Source organism: Lepisosteus oculatus, chromosome 12, assembly GCF_040954835.1.
Source record: "Lepisosteus oculatus isolate fLepOcu1 chromosome 12, fLepOcu1.hap2, whole genome shotgun sequence".
NCBI lineage: Eukaryota > Metazoa > Chordata > Actinopteri > Semionotiformes > Lepisosteidae > Lepisosteus > Lepisosteus oculatus.
Genome location: NC_090707.1, coordinates 14,938,227 through 14,958,487, shown reverse-complemented (window position 1 = coordinate 14,958,487; position 20,261 = coordinate 14,938,227). Strand labels below are relative to the sequence as shown.

The window sequence follows — 20,261 nt, the reverse complement described above, 5'->3', positions numbered from 1 at the left end:
TGAACTTAGAATAGGATACTTTAATGACATACAATTATAAGCCTTACAATAAATCAGCTGCAAAGCGTGGTTATTTATGTCCACTTTTCACAGTGCGAACAGTTTGACAAGAGGCAGTCAAAAATACAGACAATATGTGAGCCATAACGTAAGCCACTGTGGAAAAAAAAAAAGGGTTACTGGTGAGAATAAAAGTAAATCTTGTCTATAAGTGGATGGTAAGCAAAACACGTCATTGTCACATTTAAAAAGAAAGTCTATGAAATGCAAAGTTGACATCAGTTTTTTGTACATTGTGAGAATGGGTAAATAGAACTTTCATCATTTGAAGTTCTGGATATGTTTTTGCCAAGGTTCACATATTTCTTTTACCTCAGCTGAGAAAAGAATAATTAAAATGATTTTAACGAAGTGCAGGGGCAGTGTAGCGTGATGGTTAAAATTTCTGGACTTTGGTGGGTACTGTACATTACCCCAAATGCTCCAGTGCAACCAGTTGTATGAATGGGAACCAACAATGCTGTGTGTAGGCCCTGTCTTGGAATGGTGCCCCTTATCTGGGAAGTGGGGGTATTGACTATTTGCTCTATGATTGCTTCATGTCTACAAACCGGGATAAGCTCTGGTACGATGAGACTGGAATGGAATTACCTTCTTAAGGGCATAGAATAAGCCTACAACAGAGGTGCATTTTGGAAACTGCAAAGCAAATCTCTGGCGACAAAGTCTTTCAGCAAAATAGCTGTTCTGATTAACATTTTGCTATACAATAAAAGAGAGTTTGAAATTCTTGTGAATCAAAGTATACACTAGTGGAAAAAAAATGTAACAAGCCATGATAAATTGTGTACTCTGCAGCTGTGGGAGTGGAGTTCAAGGCAATACCAGCCCTGTGCTATTAGAAACTCTTATCCATTAGTTTGTCCTTCAGATACAAGGGCTTAAAGAATATAGTATTGTTAATAAGCTATGTGCATTTCTGTATAGACTAGAGTTTCAAAGCTACAGTAACTAAAATAGCTATATTGTTTTGTTGATGTTGTCTTGTAAATTTCCTTTCTTTCATGCCCTTTGTTTATATAGGGCTTCGCTGACAGTCAACTTTACTGCTGTCAACGTGTATTGCTGGAATATTGTTGTGATAACTATCATCATATGTTTCTGTCCAGCCATATTAAAAAACTTATTGCAGATATTTAAATAATAATTATATTATATTAATAAAATATTAATTTTCTATCCCCTCATTGGGAATCTTTTTGTATCTGGAATGTTGCAGTGCCATCAACATGAACATCAAACATTTTATTGTGAATAAAATCCACATATATATACTCCTATATCCTGTTATCCAGCAGTCCAGCATGTGGCCTTTTCCATGTAAAGTGCTCTGTATTTTACAAACTGTACTTTGTAATTACTTTATATTTTATATTACATATTTTAATAATATATATATATTTTATATATATATTATAACAATCCTAATATAATTAATAATTATATAATTATTACTAAACTATTTGTAAAACTAATTTGCATTGCATTGTCTAGGGAAACCATTCTTATTTAAAATAAATATCCAGCTTCATTAAAATACCTTGTCGAGAGTCCGGTTCAATAACTACAGAGTTTTGTAAGGACATAAGATTACTTAATTACTAAACAAAGTAAAATCAAGGCACAGCTCATCTAATTGGATGATTGGCCCTTTGAGGGAGTGAAATTCCACAGGAGGGAGAAGACCTATTATGATAGTCTCTGACTGGAGTTTGCAACTATATAAGAACAGCCAGAAAGACATACACACGTATTCTTTGTCCAGGCTCTAGAGAGTAAGAAAGAAGAGTGTGAGCTCTGAAGTGAGGACAGTGAGTTTAAATAGTGTGCGTGGAGTCTTGTGTTCAATGCTACAAACTCAGTAGATGGGTGTGCGGTCTCAGTGTGAGTGATGTGGGATATTGTCAAACCTGCTGCTGTTGTGTCACGGCTGCAAGTGGTTTTTAATGAAGTCAGAAAACTTTGTCACTGGCCAAACAGGATTGGTCATCATAGATATGAAAGATTAATGAAGGATGGTTTTTGTACGGAACGTACTAAGTGACCATACGGAGTCTATCAAGCAGGATACTTAAAGCAAAGACTTAAAACCAGCCAGTCGATTTGAGCACAGAGGTGTCTTTCTATGTATAAAAGTGATAGTTAAGGGAATATTGTAAGTAGGGGACTTGGAGTAATGGAGCTGAATGCACCCATGCCTATTGACTTAAGAATGATAAATATGTGAAGGGGTAAAGAGGAGCTACTGTGATTTTATGACTGGGAATCTTGAGTGAAGAATTACTGAACCATGGACCGATCTTCCCCAGGGGGGGGTCATTTGAACATCTGGGAGCCCAGATGGGTTCTGTCTGCAAAACATAAATGACAGTCTACTAAAACATGAAAATTAAGGTGACACACTGACTAGGTCCGCAAATTTCCTTGATCCTGGAATGATGTCGTCACAAACCTACTAGGAAAATGTACCTACCTGCAACCAAAGCATTAACTTTTTAAATGTTTTGGTCCTTAGTATAATGGTGTAGCTGAGAATCAAGATAATGTACGGATTTGTAGCAGCATTCAGAATTTGTAAAAGAATGTCAGTAGTGGCAGACTAGCCCTATGTGAATAAAGATCTTTGTATTCACTTCAAAACACTTTTCTCTCTTCCTTAGAAGACAAAATTCAAAAAGATAAAAAATATCAGTTTTTTTAGTTCATGTCTTAATATACACTTATACCATTTTTAAGTAGTGCTCTATATTATCTTTTCACTTATCGTGTTATGGTGGCCAAAATGTTCAGAAAGTTGTTTTAAAAAGGATAAATTAATCTTTGAAGTGTTCAGACTATGTAAAATCACTTTCTAACTAAACCAGAAATCTGTTAAAGTGTCTTGGAGCAAAGTAAGAAATAGAGTCCACTCATAGGTAACCTTTGATTTAAATAAGATATAAATTGTTCACAAAAAATAACAAAAGATGTATTGTATACTATAATTTGCATCCTGGATACTTATCATAGTATATCAATCTTCTTTTCACTGGGTAAACAAAACTAAGATTATTTATTATTGCCAAAAACACTTGGTTCTTGATTTAATAACTGGCAATCATGAGAAGAGAATAGAATTGCTCTTTGTTAATCTATGCTTTCCTGGTTACTAATTTCCAGGGGAATCAATAAAGTCTGAATGCCACTGCCACCTGAATTAATAATGTCTACATAACATCAAAGATTAGGTAACTATAATGACACTTCGTATATTCATAAGGTGTTCAAAGGAGGCCTGAGAAGTCCATGTCATGCATAAAAATTTTGATTCCTGGATGTTTGTGGTAAAAACAACTACATGAGTCTTGCCATATAGAGCAGTATATTATATTAAACTCTATAGATATAAAAAACAATTTAGCAAGGATTATGTATTTTACTTCTGTGAGCTTTATACTGTAGCAAAAGATATTTATCACAGTACCAAAAGCCATTGCTTTTTAGATATTCATATGCCCTGTAAATGGTTCAGGGAAGAGAGAGATTGTAATACAGAGACACTGTAAACTTCATTGATAACCACGAAATATTGCAAATAATCCCAAATGTTTATTTACCACACTATTTGCTAACATGAACATTGTTGGAATAAGATAATCGCTTGTATTTTCATTTTAGACCTATGTTCAAAACAAAAAATATTAACAAAGTTTAAATGCTGAAATACAATATTTGTATTTTTTTCAAAAATGACATGTAACAAATATTCAGACTCTAAAAAAACAATTCTCTCAAAACTGACTGGAACTTTGGAATATGTTCATTTTACTGCCCACTCCCTAAATATAAATTTTGGATATACAGTTGCAAAAAAGTGTCTTAGAAAAAACCTGCTAAAAACCACAAAGTGGCTGCACTAAATTCCATTTGTGCTATTGGAAAAAAAAAGTTAGGAATTAAGATCTATTGCAAAGCAAAACATTGCATAATGTATGTAAAATGAAAAAAGAAATTTTAAGTATTTGGCCAATTAAGTTGTTTGTGTAAATTATTAATTGCTAATCATTATCAGAAATAATTTAAAACCATCACTTGAAGAATATTATGGTATAATAAATACATAATCATAAATTTATCGAGTATAAATTGAATAAAAACTGCAAAAAAATAATTGATTAGCACAGAAAGAATTTCAGAGTTGGAGTAATATAAATAAGTGAAGATGGCAGGACTACTAGAAAAAAACAGCAGAGCACAGTATGGACAATTACCGAAAAATACAGAAGGATGGGAACAATTGCATATACAGTAATTGTAAAGTAACACATGATCCCACATGGCACAATCCTAGGTTTACTTAAAAAAATATTAATATTGAAATTGCATTCATGAACTGTTGTTCTTCCAAAAGTATCCCAAAATGCTTTACACATACTGTACAAGGCAATTCAGTTTATCCTCCATTTAAGTCCAAAAGCCCATTTACACAGCACATTAGATGGAGAATTAAAGAGTTGCTTCAACAGTTCAATTAAGGGGGGGTGTTTAGGTCAGTCAGACTGGGAAGCTTCGAGTGGAATTCAGTTAGGACATGGGGGTTAACACTTCTCTACTCTTTTAGACTGAACTATGGGAACTTTAATGACCATGTTGTCATAACTTCTGTTTCATCTGAAAGATGGTGCCTCCTACTGTACACCACAGTTTCTCTGGTCACCATGTTGGGGGATGGAACTGGTAATACAGGTTCACCAACACCACCTCCGTAATGCACACATTTGAGATTACACACATTATAATTCAAGTGGTACCTCAGGAATTAATGACCAAAAACCTTGATGCAAACCATTGTTAAAACCAATACGCAGAAGAAAGTAATTGGGAGTTTCCTAATGAATGCTCAAAAAATCCTAACGATTTTTACAACCAAGGTTATGGAAATGATCAATTCAAATTAAGGCTTTATTTTCCTAGATTCCATCCTAATTTGCAGCACAAGAGGCGAGGAATTTAAAGTTCTTCATGCCCATTAAGCCCGGTGTTAAACATAAGAAGGTTTTTGTGATGTAGTCTTTTTATTTCTTCTTTGGGAACTGGGGACCTTTGTATTGCTGAAGGATCAATGAACGATGTAAAATATCAAGAAATTTTGCACTCTCATATGTTTTCAAGAGCAAAAAGGCTTAATAGATGGAAGCTTGCATTCCAGTTGGATAATGACCTTATGCATTCTGCAAATTCTACAGGGAACGGAATTTCAGGAAGGAAGATTAGAGTTGTGGATTGGCTATCTCAGTTTCCCGGACATGAATCCAATTGAGAAACTGTAGCAAAACTGAATGCTGTATGTGTTGACAAATGAGAAAACGAAAACATATCTGTAGAAAGAGGAGACTTGTTTCAAATACCAAAAAAAAGGACTGAGAATTCCAAAGGATACAAAGTGTGGGCACATGAAAACCTGAAGTAGATTTTTCTCAAAGTGGGAAGACAAACTATTAAATTAAAGTTCTGGCAAGGTACAGTATGACTTTTTTAGATTTTTGGATTTTTTAGATCATTGTTATGCATGTTAAATAGTATTTAATTTAATATTTTATTATTAACCTAAATCTCATCTTTATATTTGTCAGTAGCACTGTTGAGATTTATAAAAATCACCATCTTTGTGGTAACGAATTTTTGTGTGAAAAAGCCTCAGTGCTTTTGTCTGACTGTGTGATTGTGACATATTACTTTTAACATCATTATCCTATGGATAGTATTTATATATTTAATTTAGAAATGTACAGTAAGTGTTAGACATTAAGTATAACCACGGTGAGTTTGCTATAGACCATATACAGTACTACTGCTGTATGCCAAATTATAGCCATTAAGTAAATCGGGCCTGTGGTAGCACTGCATTCACAAGGCATTGTAAGAATCTTTTTATTTTCAAGCCCTTGATTTTTTCTTGAATAATTGATAGCACTAATGCATATTCATAACTTAAAATTAAAGGCCTATTAGCTGTGCAAAAAGGCTCAAATCAAAGAAGATATCTAAAGGGCAAAACAAAACATTTTCCCCCGTAGGATATATTCCACTTTGCGGTTTCAAAACACATGACACTCACAAGATCTGCAATCCTGAAAAAGTTTAAAAGCACATACGTTTTACACACGGACCTCTTAGTGGTTGAGAAAAGGGATATCAACAATCTGTGAAGAAAGAGATTTATCATCTGCATAACTGATTGGGTAAAAATATCTTTAGAGCTCTCTGGTGTTTTGTTATGAAGCAAATGGAACCATTTTCTCAGCTCAAACAGAAGATGACTTCTAAATAGAATTAAGGAGGATTCAAAAGATTGGATGGATGGAAGGAACCATGGCTTTATGGAAACTGCAAAATAAGTCTGTGTAAGCAAAAGAGCTTTCATTCTTGGACCACGGAGGATTGTGCAAATGTGCTTTGGTCAGTATAAATACACCCATGCAGATGAGGAATAATGACATTACTATACCATAACAGATTGAAAATTCTATTATACCAAGGAAAGTTGGGGTGGAGTTTAATGCTAACTTTATGGTTGTGCCCGTCAAATTAGGTGGGTGAAGCTTTGTGGCCTAGAGTTGTACAGTATATCATCAGCTTCAGTTTTGCAAAGCGGTCTTAATATAAGAGTGAAACTCTATGGGAAATATTTTGAAGGCTGCTGCATATATTTTGTTTCTAATTCTGCACCTACTAAAGTTATAGTCTAGCCTCGTACTGTAGTATACAGTGCCATAAATCACACATACTGTAGCAGGGGATAATTTTGAAGAAACAAGGTTAGCATATTAAACTGGATATTAAATATAATTTAATATCTGTGGGCAGTTTGAACTAAAGTAATACTTTGAAAATATTACTTCCAAAGACAGAGCTACAAACAACACTGATGGATAATTGAATGAGGAAGAAAGTGCCACCATCACACATTTTATGCCTAGAGGGTTCTTAGCAGTAATCGCGTGTCGTATCAAGTTTGGTTTATTTTAATGGTTTCTATTCAAACTGGTCGCCAGTATCCAAACTTGAAAAACTGCAATTGAATTGCCAACGCCTGTGTTTGTATATATTGTATATACAGTATATGTCTGTGTCTTGTATATAATAATATCTATTTTCAGTGCTCTTGTCCTGCAAAAGTATTCAGATCCCTCATGCACATACTGTACACAGGTGTTTTTGACATAACATACTGTATTGAGTATTATTTTAAACTTTTATCTCAGTTTTAGGTCTGAAGCAGGTTTTCCTCTAAGATTTCCCATCTAGTTTCTCATAAGTCTAGAGAAAACTTCCATTCCCTGCTGAAGAGAAGCAGAACTATAACTTAATACTGCCACCACCATGCATGTTGAGTGATACACTATGTTACTGTACATTTATTGCAGATGTAACACTTTTGCACTTAGACCAGAAGGTTATAACTTTATCTTGTCTGATCATAAAACATTTTACCACATACATGTAGTATAAATGTTTTGTTGCAAACTTCATGCTGGACTTGGGATGGGTTATGTACTGTGCCATACAGGCGAACTTTGTGAAATTAATGGGATATGGATTGTTGACTCATGTACATTTTCTGCCATCCCAGAGATTGAACTCAGTCACTCTTGCAAAGTCACTGTTGATCTCACATCTGCATCCCCCCAGTTTCCTCAGCGCCCAGCTGCTCAGTTATGATGGACAGACAGATCTAGGCATTATCAGGGTGGTCAGACACCCATTACACTTCTTAAACTTCAATTTCACAGTGGTCAAAAGGATATTAGGTTTCTTTACACTTTTCTCTAGCACTGTTTTTCTACAACATCTCAATCAGGACTGTTACAATCTATATATTTTTTCCCATCTTTTTCAATTTGAATGTGTGGAGTAGGTTGTGTACATAAGAAATATTAATTGCTTTTTCAGAGTTTCATGATTGTAAAGCTTTAAAGCTGCAAAATCTGAAAAGTGTGGCAAGGCACTTTACATGTGCTGCAAGGGACCTCTTTTAGAGTTATAGTGTTTAGAGAGCCTCACAGGAGAATGGGACCATGATCTTTTCCTGTTAGGACAATAGAATTTAATTAGTTACCATATTATATTTATTAGAAAGAATAAGAAACATCTGCCTATCCCAGACATCTGACTAGGTTGGTTATTGATCTATGAAACATCTGTAGCTAATAGGATATTTGGAATGTTTCTTTGTTAAACGATGCAGTAAAGATGGGCATTCTTTGTTGTCCTGTCCAGGAAATTTCAAGGAACATCTACTCAAAAGCTGTTTTATGTGCTGGCAGTTTTTGTGAGTTAAGGAAATGTTAATGAAAAGCAACTCTCACCATGTCATGATACTGAAAACAGGACCTGTCTAAATAAACTTGAAATGTACTGTATATGAACCAAAGGGTACAGGTAAAGGGAGAATGCTCAAATTGGTGTGATTTAATTAGTGGAGTACCTCAGGGATCTGTATTAGAACCAGTAATATCCCTAATCTATATAAGTGATCTGGATTCAGTTAGTAAACTCGCAAAGGTACACATTTTTCTAAACTAGGAGAACTGGTTAATGCTGTAGAAACTGCAAAAAGAAAATTCAAAAAGAGACTGAATTCAAAACTGCATAAACACCTTTATTATATTTAAGTAGGCAAGTGCAGGGTGTTGTAAGCTGGTTGCAAAAATATAAATTATACATATAAACAGGGAAACACTGAGCTTAAAGATATTATGAATGAGAAAGACTTAGCTGTTCAATTTGATTTAACAGAGCTTAGTGGCACTGATTCTTTTAAGGAAGGTGATATTACTCTCTTGTAACAGTGTAGAATTCACTGAAAGCAGAGGTCTTTTGGCGTTTTACATTGTCTAGGGAGTGGTACTTTAGATATGCTGTGAGTCTCTAAGCAACCATGATCAAATTCTTACAGGAGAAGAGCAGGGCTGCTCCCATTAATGGGCACATTAGTAAAGCAATCAAAAATGCAGCCAATTTTCCGATATTTACTGTATTTAATGTTCATGGAAAACCATTCAAAACTATACAATGCACTAGTTAAATCTCATTCAGAATATTGTGTATAATTGTGGTATTTATGGAACGAAAAAGATATTGCTACTCTCGCAAACAGTCCACAGAATAGTGGGCATCTAAAAACCAAACAAGCTGGGTAGACTAAATGGTCCTGTCTTGTTTGTTCTTATGTTCTTAATTCCACATATAAAGTCCAAAACAGAAGTTACAGACAGCTGTTTCACCCTTATAAGTGATCAACAGTGGCAGATGACTATCTTTGACCATTGCAACAGCCACATATGTGTATCTTTGAAGGAACACCTTTCAGAGTTACAGTGTATTATAAAGGCAGTTGCTATTAATCATAGGGTACAAAGTATAACTCCTGTATATACTGTATACAGTATAAAGGAGCCAATGGTGTCCATGTCCATGTCCATGTCCCAGCAGACAATATTGAGCCATCTGCAAATTTTTTATCTTCGAGGCAAAATGCTGGTATAGGCCACATCTGTAAATCCTAACAAAACAGTGGGTTCGACTGCAATTCACATTTTTGGGCATTGACTTGTTTTACTGATAAAATTGAACATTCATATGGAGGCGGCATGGGAAACTATATACAGTACTAGCACCAATGTCCTGGAAAAGGAGAGGCACAGTGATGACTGTGTAATTGCATGAAAGGTTTTCTGTGACCTTAATGCATCATATTGACATACAAGTCATAGTGTGGGACCAGTATTACCAGTACACATTGTAATAATCCCTGACACCCGTCCATTCATCCATTGTCACTGGGAAGCTGGAGCCTATTCTGGACTGCAGTGGGCATAAGGCAGAGTACACCCTGGAAGGGACGCCAGTCCACTGCAGGGCAGACGAACTAATTAACCTACCAGTTCTGTTTGTCTTTGGATTGTGGGAGGAAACCGGACCACCTGGAGGAAACCCTCGCAAATATGGGAAGACCATATAAACTCCACGCAGACAGCAACCTAGGTCCAGAATTAAAAACCAGGTCCCCAGCTCTGAGGCAGCAAGGCTAACCAAAGCACCACAGTGCCGTCCTTGGACAGATACCATCATCTAAATTTCCTCTTTATAAACGATAGTGTGAGATCTCGTTGGACAAACTCTCTTGGATTGATTCCAAGCTGCAAGAGTACTTGGCTTTTCTTGTTAGTTTTTCGAGTTAAACTTCTAACCATAGTCAGATGGGGAGAAACTTCCCAGAACTTACCACCATACCATGTGATCTAGTAAGTCTCTCACAGAAGCAAAAAATACAATGACCAATGTTTGGGCACATTTACTTGTGAATAGCATGGTCACACACAATTCTGGCTGAAGCATTTAAGGATCTGTTTTTGGGGGAGGGAGGTTTCATTGTCCGTGGTCTGTATTTTTTAAATCACAGTTGAGATAAGGGACCTCTGAATAAGGGATACCGTTGATAAGATGTAAATTTTATATGATCTTATACTAACGGTTTCATCTGTTTTTCTAAATACTTTGAGGAGTTTACAGTGTGTGTAGCCTGCCAGAATGTACACATCACATAAACACCAGGAAAACTTGGATATTAAAAAAAATAGCCTTCTCAAATGAAAAGACAAGAGGATATGATTTGCTGGCATTTTATTGCATACTTTTCTGTCAAAATATTCTTCATTGCTAGCAGTTGCACAGCAACATACTTTTGGCATCCTTTCACAACAATTTACTAGCATGCAGATGCCTATTTTTACCATTGACTCCTAATCCTTTCCCACAGCATATTTAAGTTGGTTGTTGTCTTACTTTTCACACCTCTGGCAAGGTGATCCTACAATATTTCAGATGGGTTGAAGTTGGCTACTGAGAAGGCCAATGCACTGATTTCAAAACCTTTCTTTCTCCTAGTTCCTTTATTTGTATACAAGCAAAATAACTGCAACCACTGTGTTACCATCTCCTTGTTTAATATAGACCCTACATATGCCTTTGTCCATGACACTCTTCTTGACTTGTGGTTTATCAATGGTTTACCAAAGGTTTTGAGCTGTAACTATTCACTATACTAGTAATGTTTCATTTCATACAGTAGGGTGAGATTTGATGAAGAACTGGAAGGTCAAGTAATTTAAGGTGGCTAGTTGAAAATTAACCATGATTTCTGGAATATTTTGCAGGATGTGTTTCAGCCAATCCCACCGCTTACATGTCTGTTTAAAGTGCACAAACTACTGAAAGCTTTCTTGTCTCAATTGAAGTACCAAAGGATATTTGAATTCTAGTAGCTTTCTAATGAGAAAAGAATGTACTAAATTTACTAGCTTCAAGGTGCTCATTAGTAAAATTACTGTGATGAGTAACTACTGTCATAATTACTTTGGATGTTAAACTTTCTCATATTAAGTTGGTCTGTTTGTAGTTTCAGTAATATTTGTAGGTTTCCCCAAATTGGATTAAATATATGCCTTATACATGTGGTATTTTATTTATTTATTATTTCTTTTAACTGCTTTCCTTCCATTAATAGATTTCTTCAGGAATGAACAATTAAATAATAAGTACACACATATCAGAATGAAACTTACTGTCCTGTAGGTCCTAGATTTATATTTCTGCAGATTTTTGCAGCTGTACAAGTTCCTTGTATAACTTTTCTTAATCAGCAAACACAGAGCTTATTTGTAATTTTTCAGTTTGAAGGCTTTTGTAATTTCTTTAAACCACAATTAAGTAAAATTATATAGTTGACGTTACAAGCAAAAATGCAGTGCACAAAACATGGAATTTAAACAAGGAACAAAGATTGTATACAGCTCAGTGCAGAATATACTGTATCAATTTATTTTGTATCCCTTAATCAAATGTTTGTCAGAACTCACAGAGTACAAATGCAGAATGTTTCCATTATTTTTGGTGGGTATCACGGCACAAATTTGCAAAAAACCATTGGGTTTAAATTCCCAGTAGTATAAACTTCTGTACCTGTCAACCTCCTTAAGTTCAAGAAAAGTTTCTTTTTCATTTTCAGATGAAGGCAGCCTGCAAGGAAGCAATAGCTTAGCAACAGCCCTTAGTAACAGTCATTCATCCTAATGTTTTCTGACTGTTCTGACAAACCTTGTATAATGTGGTAAAATTATGTTTTATTGAGGAAAAGGTTTAAATGAGGAGAGAATTTTAACATTACTGTGCAGCACATTTTCTAGCCTTCTGCGAGGTTTGCTGAATATCTTTTCAGGCTTAATATTAGCCAGTTAACCATTGCACCATTACCAATGATTATTTTCTATTTTTTAGAGTTGTGGAAACATCCAGCACCACATATTTGTATCCCACATTAAAAAAATGATCAACTGACGTCCAATTAATTGTTGTAGAGGAAAAAAATAATGACAAAAATAACTACAAATGGTTTGTGAGCTGTATATTTTATCAAATGCAATAGCAAGCTCTAATAAAATATATCATTTCAAATATATGAGTAGTATGCATGTTCTTGTTAAATTAACAGTTATGGTTTTCTGAAATATCATTGAGTTATGACAATCTGCTACTTTTACTAGCCTTTTAGGCACAGAAGAAGCTCCTTTGAATGTTAGTTATACATACACATTTTCTCTTTCAACAAATAAAAAATCAATAATTGTTAACCATTTTGAATTAATGAAAAATCAACCTAAGACAGCCTAGTGGTGCATTATAAGTTCTACACCTTGTTACAAACACGGCACTGTTCTTCATGAAATATGATAGCTCTGAGATTTGATTTGGCAATGTCTCAGGAAATGAAATGCACACAGGGACAAATTTGGAATTACGCCTAGATGCAATTCCCACATCTATCTTTTGTGGGAGTTTTTTTTTAAATAAACTAACATCTAACTGAAAATATGTTGCCGGTATCGCAGAATTTTATATCAGGGATTGTTTTAGTCCTGACATCTTGCAGTCGTGTTATATCTTTCACTGTTGGAGTCCTTTGTAACAGCAATTAAGACATTATTACTCTCTTCCATTTTTTTCTAGTAAGAACTGATAGATCATGCAAGCAAAACTGCCTGTGAAAGAGGTTTCAGTAAATCAGCCCTTGGCTTTTGTTAGGTGCCTGCAAATGGAGATCCTTAAGTTTTTTTGTCTTGTAAATCTCCACACTGACTGATTAAATAGCAGATCGTTTACCTCATTTAGGGATGATGTCATAGCTGAAGGTTTTCATTCGCTGGTAGCTCTTGAAGGGTACTAACCCTGCCCCAGCTGGAACACAGTGACCTCTTTTCTTGTACAAAAGCAGGCTGGCTTGTCCTGCCCTGCCGATCCGCCTTAAACCAAGAGTGAAGCACAAAGACCGTGGCAGCAAGTTGATCTATACTGAGACTCTTTCCCTCCCCCTTTCCCATCAACTTTGGACAGAGTTGACCCAACTAGCATTAGATTTAACTATTACCTTTGTAATTTCTTGAGGACTCATGCAGTGCTTTATGCGAAGAACTATACTTGTCAAGGGTATGCGAATAAGGAGGTGGAGCGAGCCTTGTGACTTTTTTCTGGTGTTGAGCAGGCTCATCCTGTGCTTTTTTTACTTGAAAAGGTAGCAGGTGATTGGGCAGAGACTCTGTGACATGTATCTGTGGAGTCAGGAAACCGTTCTGCTAAGAGGCAGCTTTTTATAATCACCTCATTTCAGCTTGCTGCAGTAAAGAGTAGGTTGCTTCACAGCTGACATAGTGGTGTCTGATGTATGTTTCTATGTTTAATGCACAAAGCCTTTTTTATAATGCTGTGCACTCAGACTTACATCAGCTGCAGAGCTAGCCAAAATTCACACGTCTTCTTGTCTCCAAATACACTGGTAAGTAAAATATATAGTTTTTACAAATATAGCCTCTAGTACTGTATACTGTATGAATCATTCAGTTGTGAATCTTTGAATGTTTATTTATCCCTGCATTTTAAATCATGATGTTACTGTAGATACAGACCTTTTGAAGGATGTTTGATTAACCACTCAGGAGAATGAAATATTTTATGTTGGTGCGGCATTTTTATTTTATTTTAGGTTGGTGCAGCACAGCTAGTGAAAATTCAGGTTTTACTATGCGATCGTGATACACCGTTTTAATTTAAACTCTAAATGTGAAGTTTTTATTGCATTGGCAGGCTTGTGATGAACTGATAATACTAAAACTAAGTTGATATAGGCCTGAAAATCACATCAGGTAAGAAGAGGATAGAAAGTAAGCACATTCCCTTTGTAAGGAAGTGTATGTTTGTGTGTTCGTGATATGAGAGGTTGCTCCTGTTCTCTTGTATGAGGTATTAATGTACTGTGTGCAAAGGTAACTAAAGATAAAACCTTCTGAGTATTAACTTTTAATATTGTTTTAAATATTTGTTTAGAATTTTATATAAGATGGTAAGAAACTTTAATTCCCAACATGTGGGTGAAGCAAATTATATGGACACGCACATATATAAATATAAATTAATGTTTTCATTTCAGGTAATCAAAGTGTATAATGAGGATAACACGAGTCGAGCATTAGAAGTACCCAGTGATTTTACTGCTCGGGACATATGCCAGTTGTTCATTCTAAAGAACCATTGCATCGATGACCATAGTTGGACACTCTTTGAGCACATCTCCCACTTAGGCATAGGTAAGACTTTGTTAATTAATTGCATTCTGGGTCTCTTTGTCTAATTATTAACATGCTTCTTTGTATGCAAAAATGATTGTCATCATAAGGTTTTATAACATTCGAATGTCCACAAGTTAGACATCACAGCAGCAGTCATGTCTACAGTAACTTGCCATCTTAGGCCCAATTAAAAAAAGTCTTCATTTTCACAAAAAGACATCTGATATACTGGTAAATACACTTCCCTTATAATTTTACTGTTTTTACCCAAGTGTAACTTGTAATTAAAACTAGTCAAATCCATATTATTCCTTTGTGTTATAATAAAGCAGTCCTTCTAAAAGGTTACCTTCTTGTGTGCAAAACTGTGGTTTGCAAAGCCTGAATTGTTTTAAAGTTGTATTAAAAATGTTAATGACTCAAATTGAAATGATGGATTACCTTTGTACTTAAATCTGCGGTCAGCACAGATTCTGTCAATCATATACATTTACCAGCAGTTAGTTTTTCTAATATAAAATCTCCCTTAACATTAACATTATTCAAGCAGTATAAGAATTTACTCTAACACCAAAAGAAGCAACAGGCTTAAATCTTGTGTAGAAAAACACAAGGATATTCACTCATGTTCCTGGATCCCAAAGATGTTTTTCTGATATAACATCTCCCTTTAACATTATTCAAGCATTATATAAATTAACTCTGATACCAAAAGATGCAACAGGCTTAAATCTTGTTCAGAAGAACATAAGGATGTTTACTCATATCCTTTTCTTACAATGAAAGGGGTTTTGCGTGTCCGCAAGATCATTGTGAAAATAGGTCAATATGCATATTGCAAAAATGAAATGAATCGCACATAAAATAAAATTGTATTTCCAAGGGAATTTTAAGAAATAAAACTGAACAAAGTTTACAGCTATCAATCATTACAATATTAGCTAATACAGACTGCAGCCAAATTGCCTATAATCCAGATATGCATTTCGACTGTTATCATGTATCACTGAACTGTGTATAATTGATGTATATTTTGCATATTGGTGCAATGGTGTTACAATTGTTATTATACTGTAAGTGACACTTTCTAAGTAAAAGCAGAAAAATATTTTATTTTGCTGACGTTGCATTACTGTATGGTTTAACTTTTTTAAAAATGCAAATGTTTGTGGTGGCGTTTTCCACATGATCAACGAGAGAAACATTTTGGTCTGTTGATCATATACTGCATCATATATGAACATACTTGTATATTGTATTGACATTTCTGTTCAGTCAACAGTCAATAGTAGTGCCATCACTACCTGTTTTCTTGGAATTAGTATAGAAGACGTGGAACAGGGCTTTAACTGTAACATACACTGAAGAAATTATGAAAGAAGAAATTTCATAACTATCAAAAGTATTAAATTGTTAAGACTTTTCTGTTTGCAGCACTCTTTCTCCCATAACCTTGTATGGGAAAAGGAATTCGATTATTTTTTTTACTTAAAACAACAATATATTCCTAAGGATGGAAAACATGCCTTATGAATAGGTTTTGTAATGGTACTTATGAAATTCTAATTTATGTGCATAGTGCACATACAAAAAATTGTTAGATCTTAAGCATCTAAAATAAATGTTTTTGCATACATGTGGGCAGTCACCAGTGGAGTGTGGAAGTGCTACACTGCATTGGATGATGAGGCTTATAATGAAGGAACTCATTTTCTGGAGTGCCGCTTTACTGCATTGTAGCCTGATGTTGTCAGATCTCAGAAGCTTAGCAAGACCCGGTCAATACTGAGACAGGAGGCCTCTGAAGAAAACCAAAACCATGATGCATAAGTGGTGTTGGTAGACCAGTGTAGTTCAAAACCAGTGCTCCAGTATGGTGACTGGGTGAACTGTGTTGTAGTGCCTTACACTGAGGTCTTAACTACCTGGTCATTATACTGTATATTCAAGTGCACCCTTTGTAAGTACAGGGGTGTTAACCCCTGTTTCCATGCTTAATTCTACTCTTGGTTTATACAGTGTGTCCTGGCTAATATTTTCTCTTATTTCAATTGGGAAAATACCATCTCACTTCTCCACCTGATCTTCTTTGTAGCAGTTCAGCTGGCATATAGAGTACTTCAGTAGTGAATGAAAGTGAATCCTGTCCTAGTTGTAAAACACTTTTGCCATATAGTACCATGTGAGGTAAAGCACTATGCTGTATGATTGTAATTATTAGATTATCATTACTCGAATTGGATGATATTTACAGTACAATGCAAAGTAGCAAAGCAGATGGTTTTTAGACCATCACTTAAGTTTTACGAGGCCTAGTATTTAAACTGTTGGGCTGAAAGATGAACTCTTCTCTATAAGTGCCTTTGAAAGTCAAGTAAATTAAATCACTTTTTCAGCCAATATTGAAAATCAGCTTGCTTGGCGTTTCCTATATTCAGTGGTTTTTACTGAAAAAAATATGAATTCTTTGTTGTCTGTGTTGTCCTTCGTTTCTTTTGACAATATGATCATTTTTGGCAAATTAAAATTGTTGGGCTTCTCACTGTGCCTTCAGTACATAGCCAAGCTTGGAACAATAAATATTACTTATGGTTTTAGTTATTTTATGCTTTATTTAAGTAGATGTGCTTCCAATTTTCTAATTTTAAGTTATTATTTTTTGTAACAGGACTCCTCAGCTATCATTTTCAAGGCCCCTGGATATTATTCAGATTAGTTCACAATTGCTGAAACTTGTAATTGAACTAATTACTTAATTAGACTTTTTGTGTTCTCTTAAATCATTGTCAAACAATGATGACAATGTGTAAATCACTAAACGTTTTTCTACAATGTATGATTTAATTAAACAAGAATTTAATATAACCATAATTAAGCTATAATTAAATTATGAGCTCTGTTAATGGTTTAATTATGTACAGTATTAGAGAATGCAGCTAAATGTAAAAAAAAGACCCATGATTGGAAAGCCTAAAGGTACCAACAGTGTTTCTTAATGTTTATTGAGAGATTGTTTTTAAAGGTACCCTTATTTAACATAATAGGAAATTATTAATGGACTGTCTCTGGTGCTTTTACATACAGTATACAATACATATACTGTATACTGTATGTTAAATGCATGCTATGTACAGTATGTACATCCAGCCTTTGTATCGCAGATTCAGGTATACTGTATCTACAGTAGGCAAGGGAAGTGACTGCATAGTTTGTTAGCTAATTCTCTATGTGTCCCCTTACCTTATTATGAACAACGAAAGATTGAAGCAGCGTACAGTATATGGTGTTTAACTGGAATTATTGGGTGATTACATATTGCTTTATCAACATGCAAAAAATAAAGTATCACTAGAAAAAGAAACCTGGATGCTATTATCTACAGGCGAAAAAGGAAGATGCTTCGCGATTTTATAAGTTGGCAAGTAAACCGGGGACGAAAACAAATCAGAGTACAGTACAGTATGTGTTCTTTAAAGCTGACAGTAAATACATTTTTCTATTTACGAAATCCAATAAAAAAAACTACTGTCCCGTGACATTTTTGCGCTGCCTGTGACAAAAAAACTTTAAACTGTTTTTTTTTTTTTGTACATTGGAAAACAACTCCTGGCACACCAAGCTATTTTAAAGAGTCGGTGTCCACAACAAAAAGGACAGTGTCACTCCGAAAAAGTGTATCCGTGACGAAAAAATGCTTATCCTTTGATGAGTACGACAGCAACCAATAAATTGGTGATGGTAAAATATTTCGATATCCAAAGTTTTCAATAAGTTTGGAGAAAGTAGTATGGTTTCGTTTTGGTTTTAAAACTCTACGTTTTACATATTTTTGTTATTGTACGTCTTGTACACGATTTCCATCTTAGCGCAGTAATCATATTTATACGTATTGTTTAAAAATGTTCAGTACAGTAACTACGTTTTGCACTTCTATGCATGTGCTGTGAAGATAGCGCTAACTGGAAAAGTATTATTGCTAGAAAATAAACTGTGCGCATTTACCCCCCACTTATCAGTGACTGCCACGCGAAAAACCTTAATACTTTTTGTGATTTTTAAGAACTGTGAATGTGACGCTGTCGGCCCTGATGTACAGTCCTGTAACTGGTAAAGCACATGCATTGTAGTGTTGTACCCAGTGGATAATTGTGCCTTTAGCTGTACATTCACAATGAATGAAGTTGAAGTTGCTCTGCAACTGAAGGCAATAACCGACACACGTGTTTAAACTGAAAATCACAACGACACATCTTGCTAACAATCACTAAAAACCAAAACAAGCAATCATAATCAGCATCACTATTAATATTTGTTTTCCATTTATCTTTAAATCCCATGCTTTTTACATTTCTTATTCCTTAATAACATTAAGGGCTAGATTAGGGCTAATAATTAGTATTCCGCGGATAATAAAAAGGTAACGTTTAAATGTTTGCGACTGTAACTTAAAATACGCGGTTTAGTAATTTAATTTTGTCAAATTGAAAATGTCATGATTACACTTTATTAAAAGATAAACATTTGATAAACAGCTTGATCGGAAAAAGTCTTACTATTCAACTCATGAAATACTCTGCCTAGTTATTAGTAATATAATTCTTAGTCTCCTTAGGTACTGTATATTTCATCCTTGGTAACTACTGTATGTACTGTAGCAGATTTAGATTTGGATCTAGACAGCCGTGACTGCCTGCTACTACAACTGTATCATGTCACTATCCCCGATATACAGTATATAAGGACTGCACTCCAATATCCGCGATATAGGGGTGGTATGTCTGTGTACTGTACATGCATAATCTGTACATCCCACAAACAACATCTCTTAGGTATATGGAATGTTTAAGAGCTTGCAGTAGTTATAAATTATGGAAATTACTTTTTGATCATTAAAAATATTTGAGTTAATCTCTTGTTGTTTCATTATTTTTGATGACTTACAGTATTTTGTATGTACCTAGGCTGTGTGTGTACAGTGTATACAACATATGCTTGTGGACAGCAAAGACACTGGTTGGAATGGGAATATGGAGCAATTCATGGAAGGTCTCTTCATCATTTAAACTGTAAAAGAAAAATCAGAGAACTGTGACTGGTCATGTTCTTGGATATACTGCAATCTATGGAGGACATCTGTTATGCACTGCCCTGCTCTAAGTCCCTGTTATCAGAAGTGACCATTTGCTCTTTTTTTCAAAATGCTTAAATTAACCAAGAGGAATTTGTTAAGATGACCAACTACCCTTAACTATGAACATATATTGGGAATTAATTACTTTAACTTCAAGAAACTGTGCAGAGTTCCACATGATAGGTTTCCATAAAATCATAAAATATTAATTTTTAGTTCTTAGAACTGAATAAACTTTAATAATGATGTGAAGGAAAACCAGCATAACTAGCCGTCATTCCAATTATAAAATCAAATTTATTGTTTTTAAGGTTATTCATTTACTAAGAATAATTAAAAACAATGTTAATAATTAATCAGTGCAGCATAATGTGCTGTAGGGCACCAGTGCTGTTATGCTTGAAACACAA

At 34.8% G+C, this 20,261-nt stretch overlaps 1 protein-coding gene across 4 annotated transcripts in view; it reads left to right on the top strand.

The window, feature by feature from the left end:
* The window catches only part of grb14 (growth factor receptor-bound protein 14), a 57,849-nt gene that overhangs the window by 19,993 nt on the left and 17,595 nt on the right, over positions 1 to 20,261 (top strand). For 3 of the 4 annotated variants that reach the window (XM_015358953.2, XM_015358954.2, XM_015358955.2), the window contains one exon: positions 14,582 to 14,738. In XM_015358953.2, the coding sequence (XP_015214439.2) occupies positions 14,582 to 14,738 (157 nt within the window). Of the gene's footprint in view, positions 1 to 12,651; positions 13,931 to 14,581; positions 14,739 to 20,261 lie in introns of those variants that run through there. The other variant, XM_015358956.2, reaches the window with a different exon arrangement.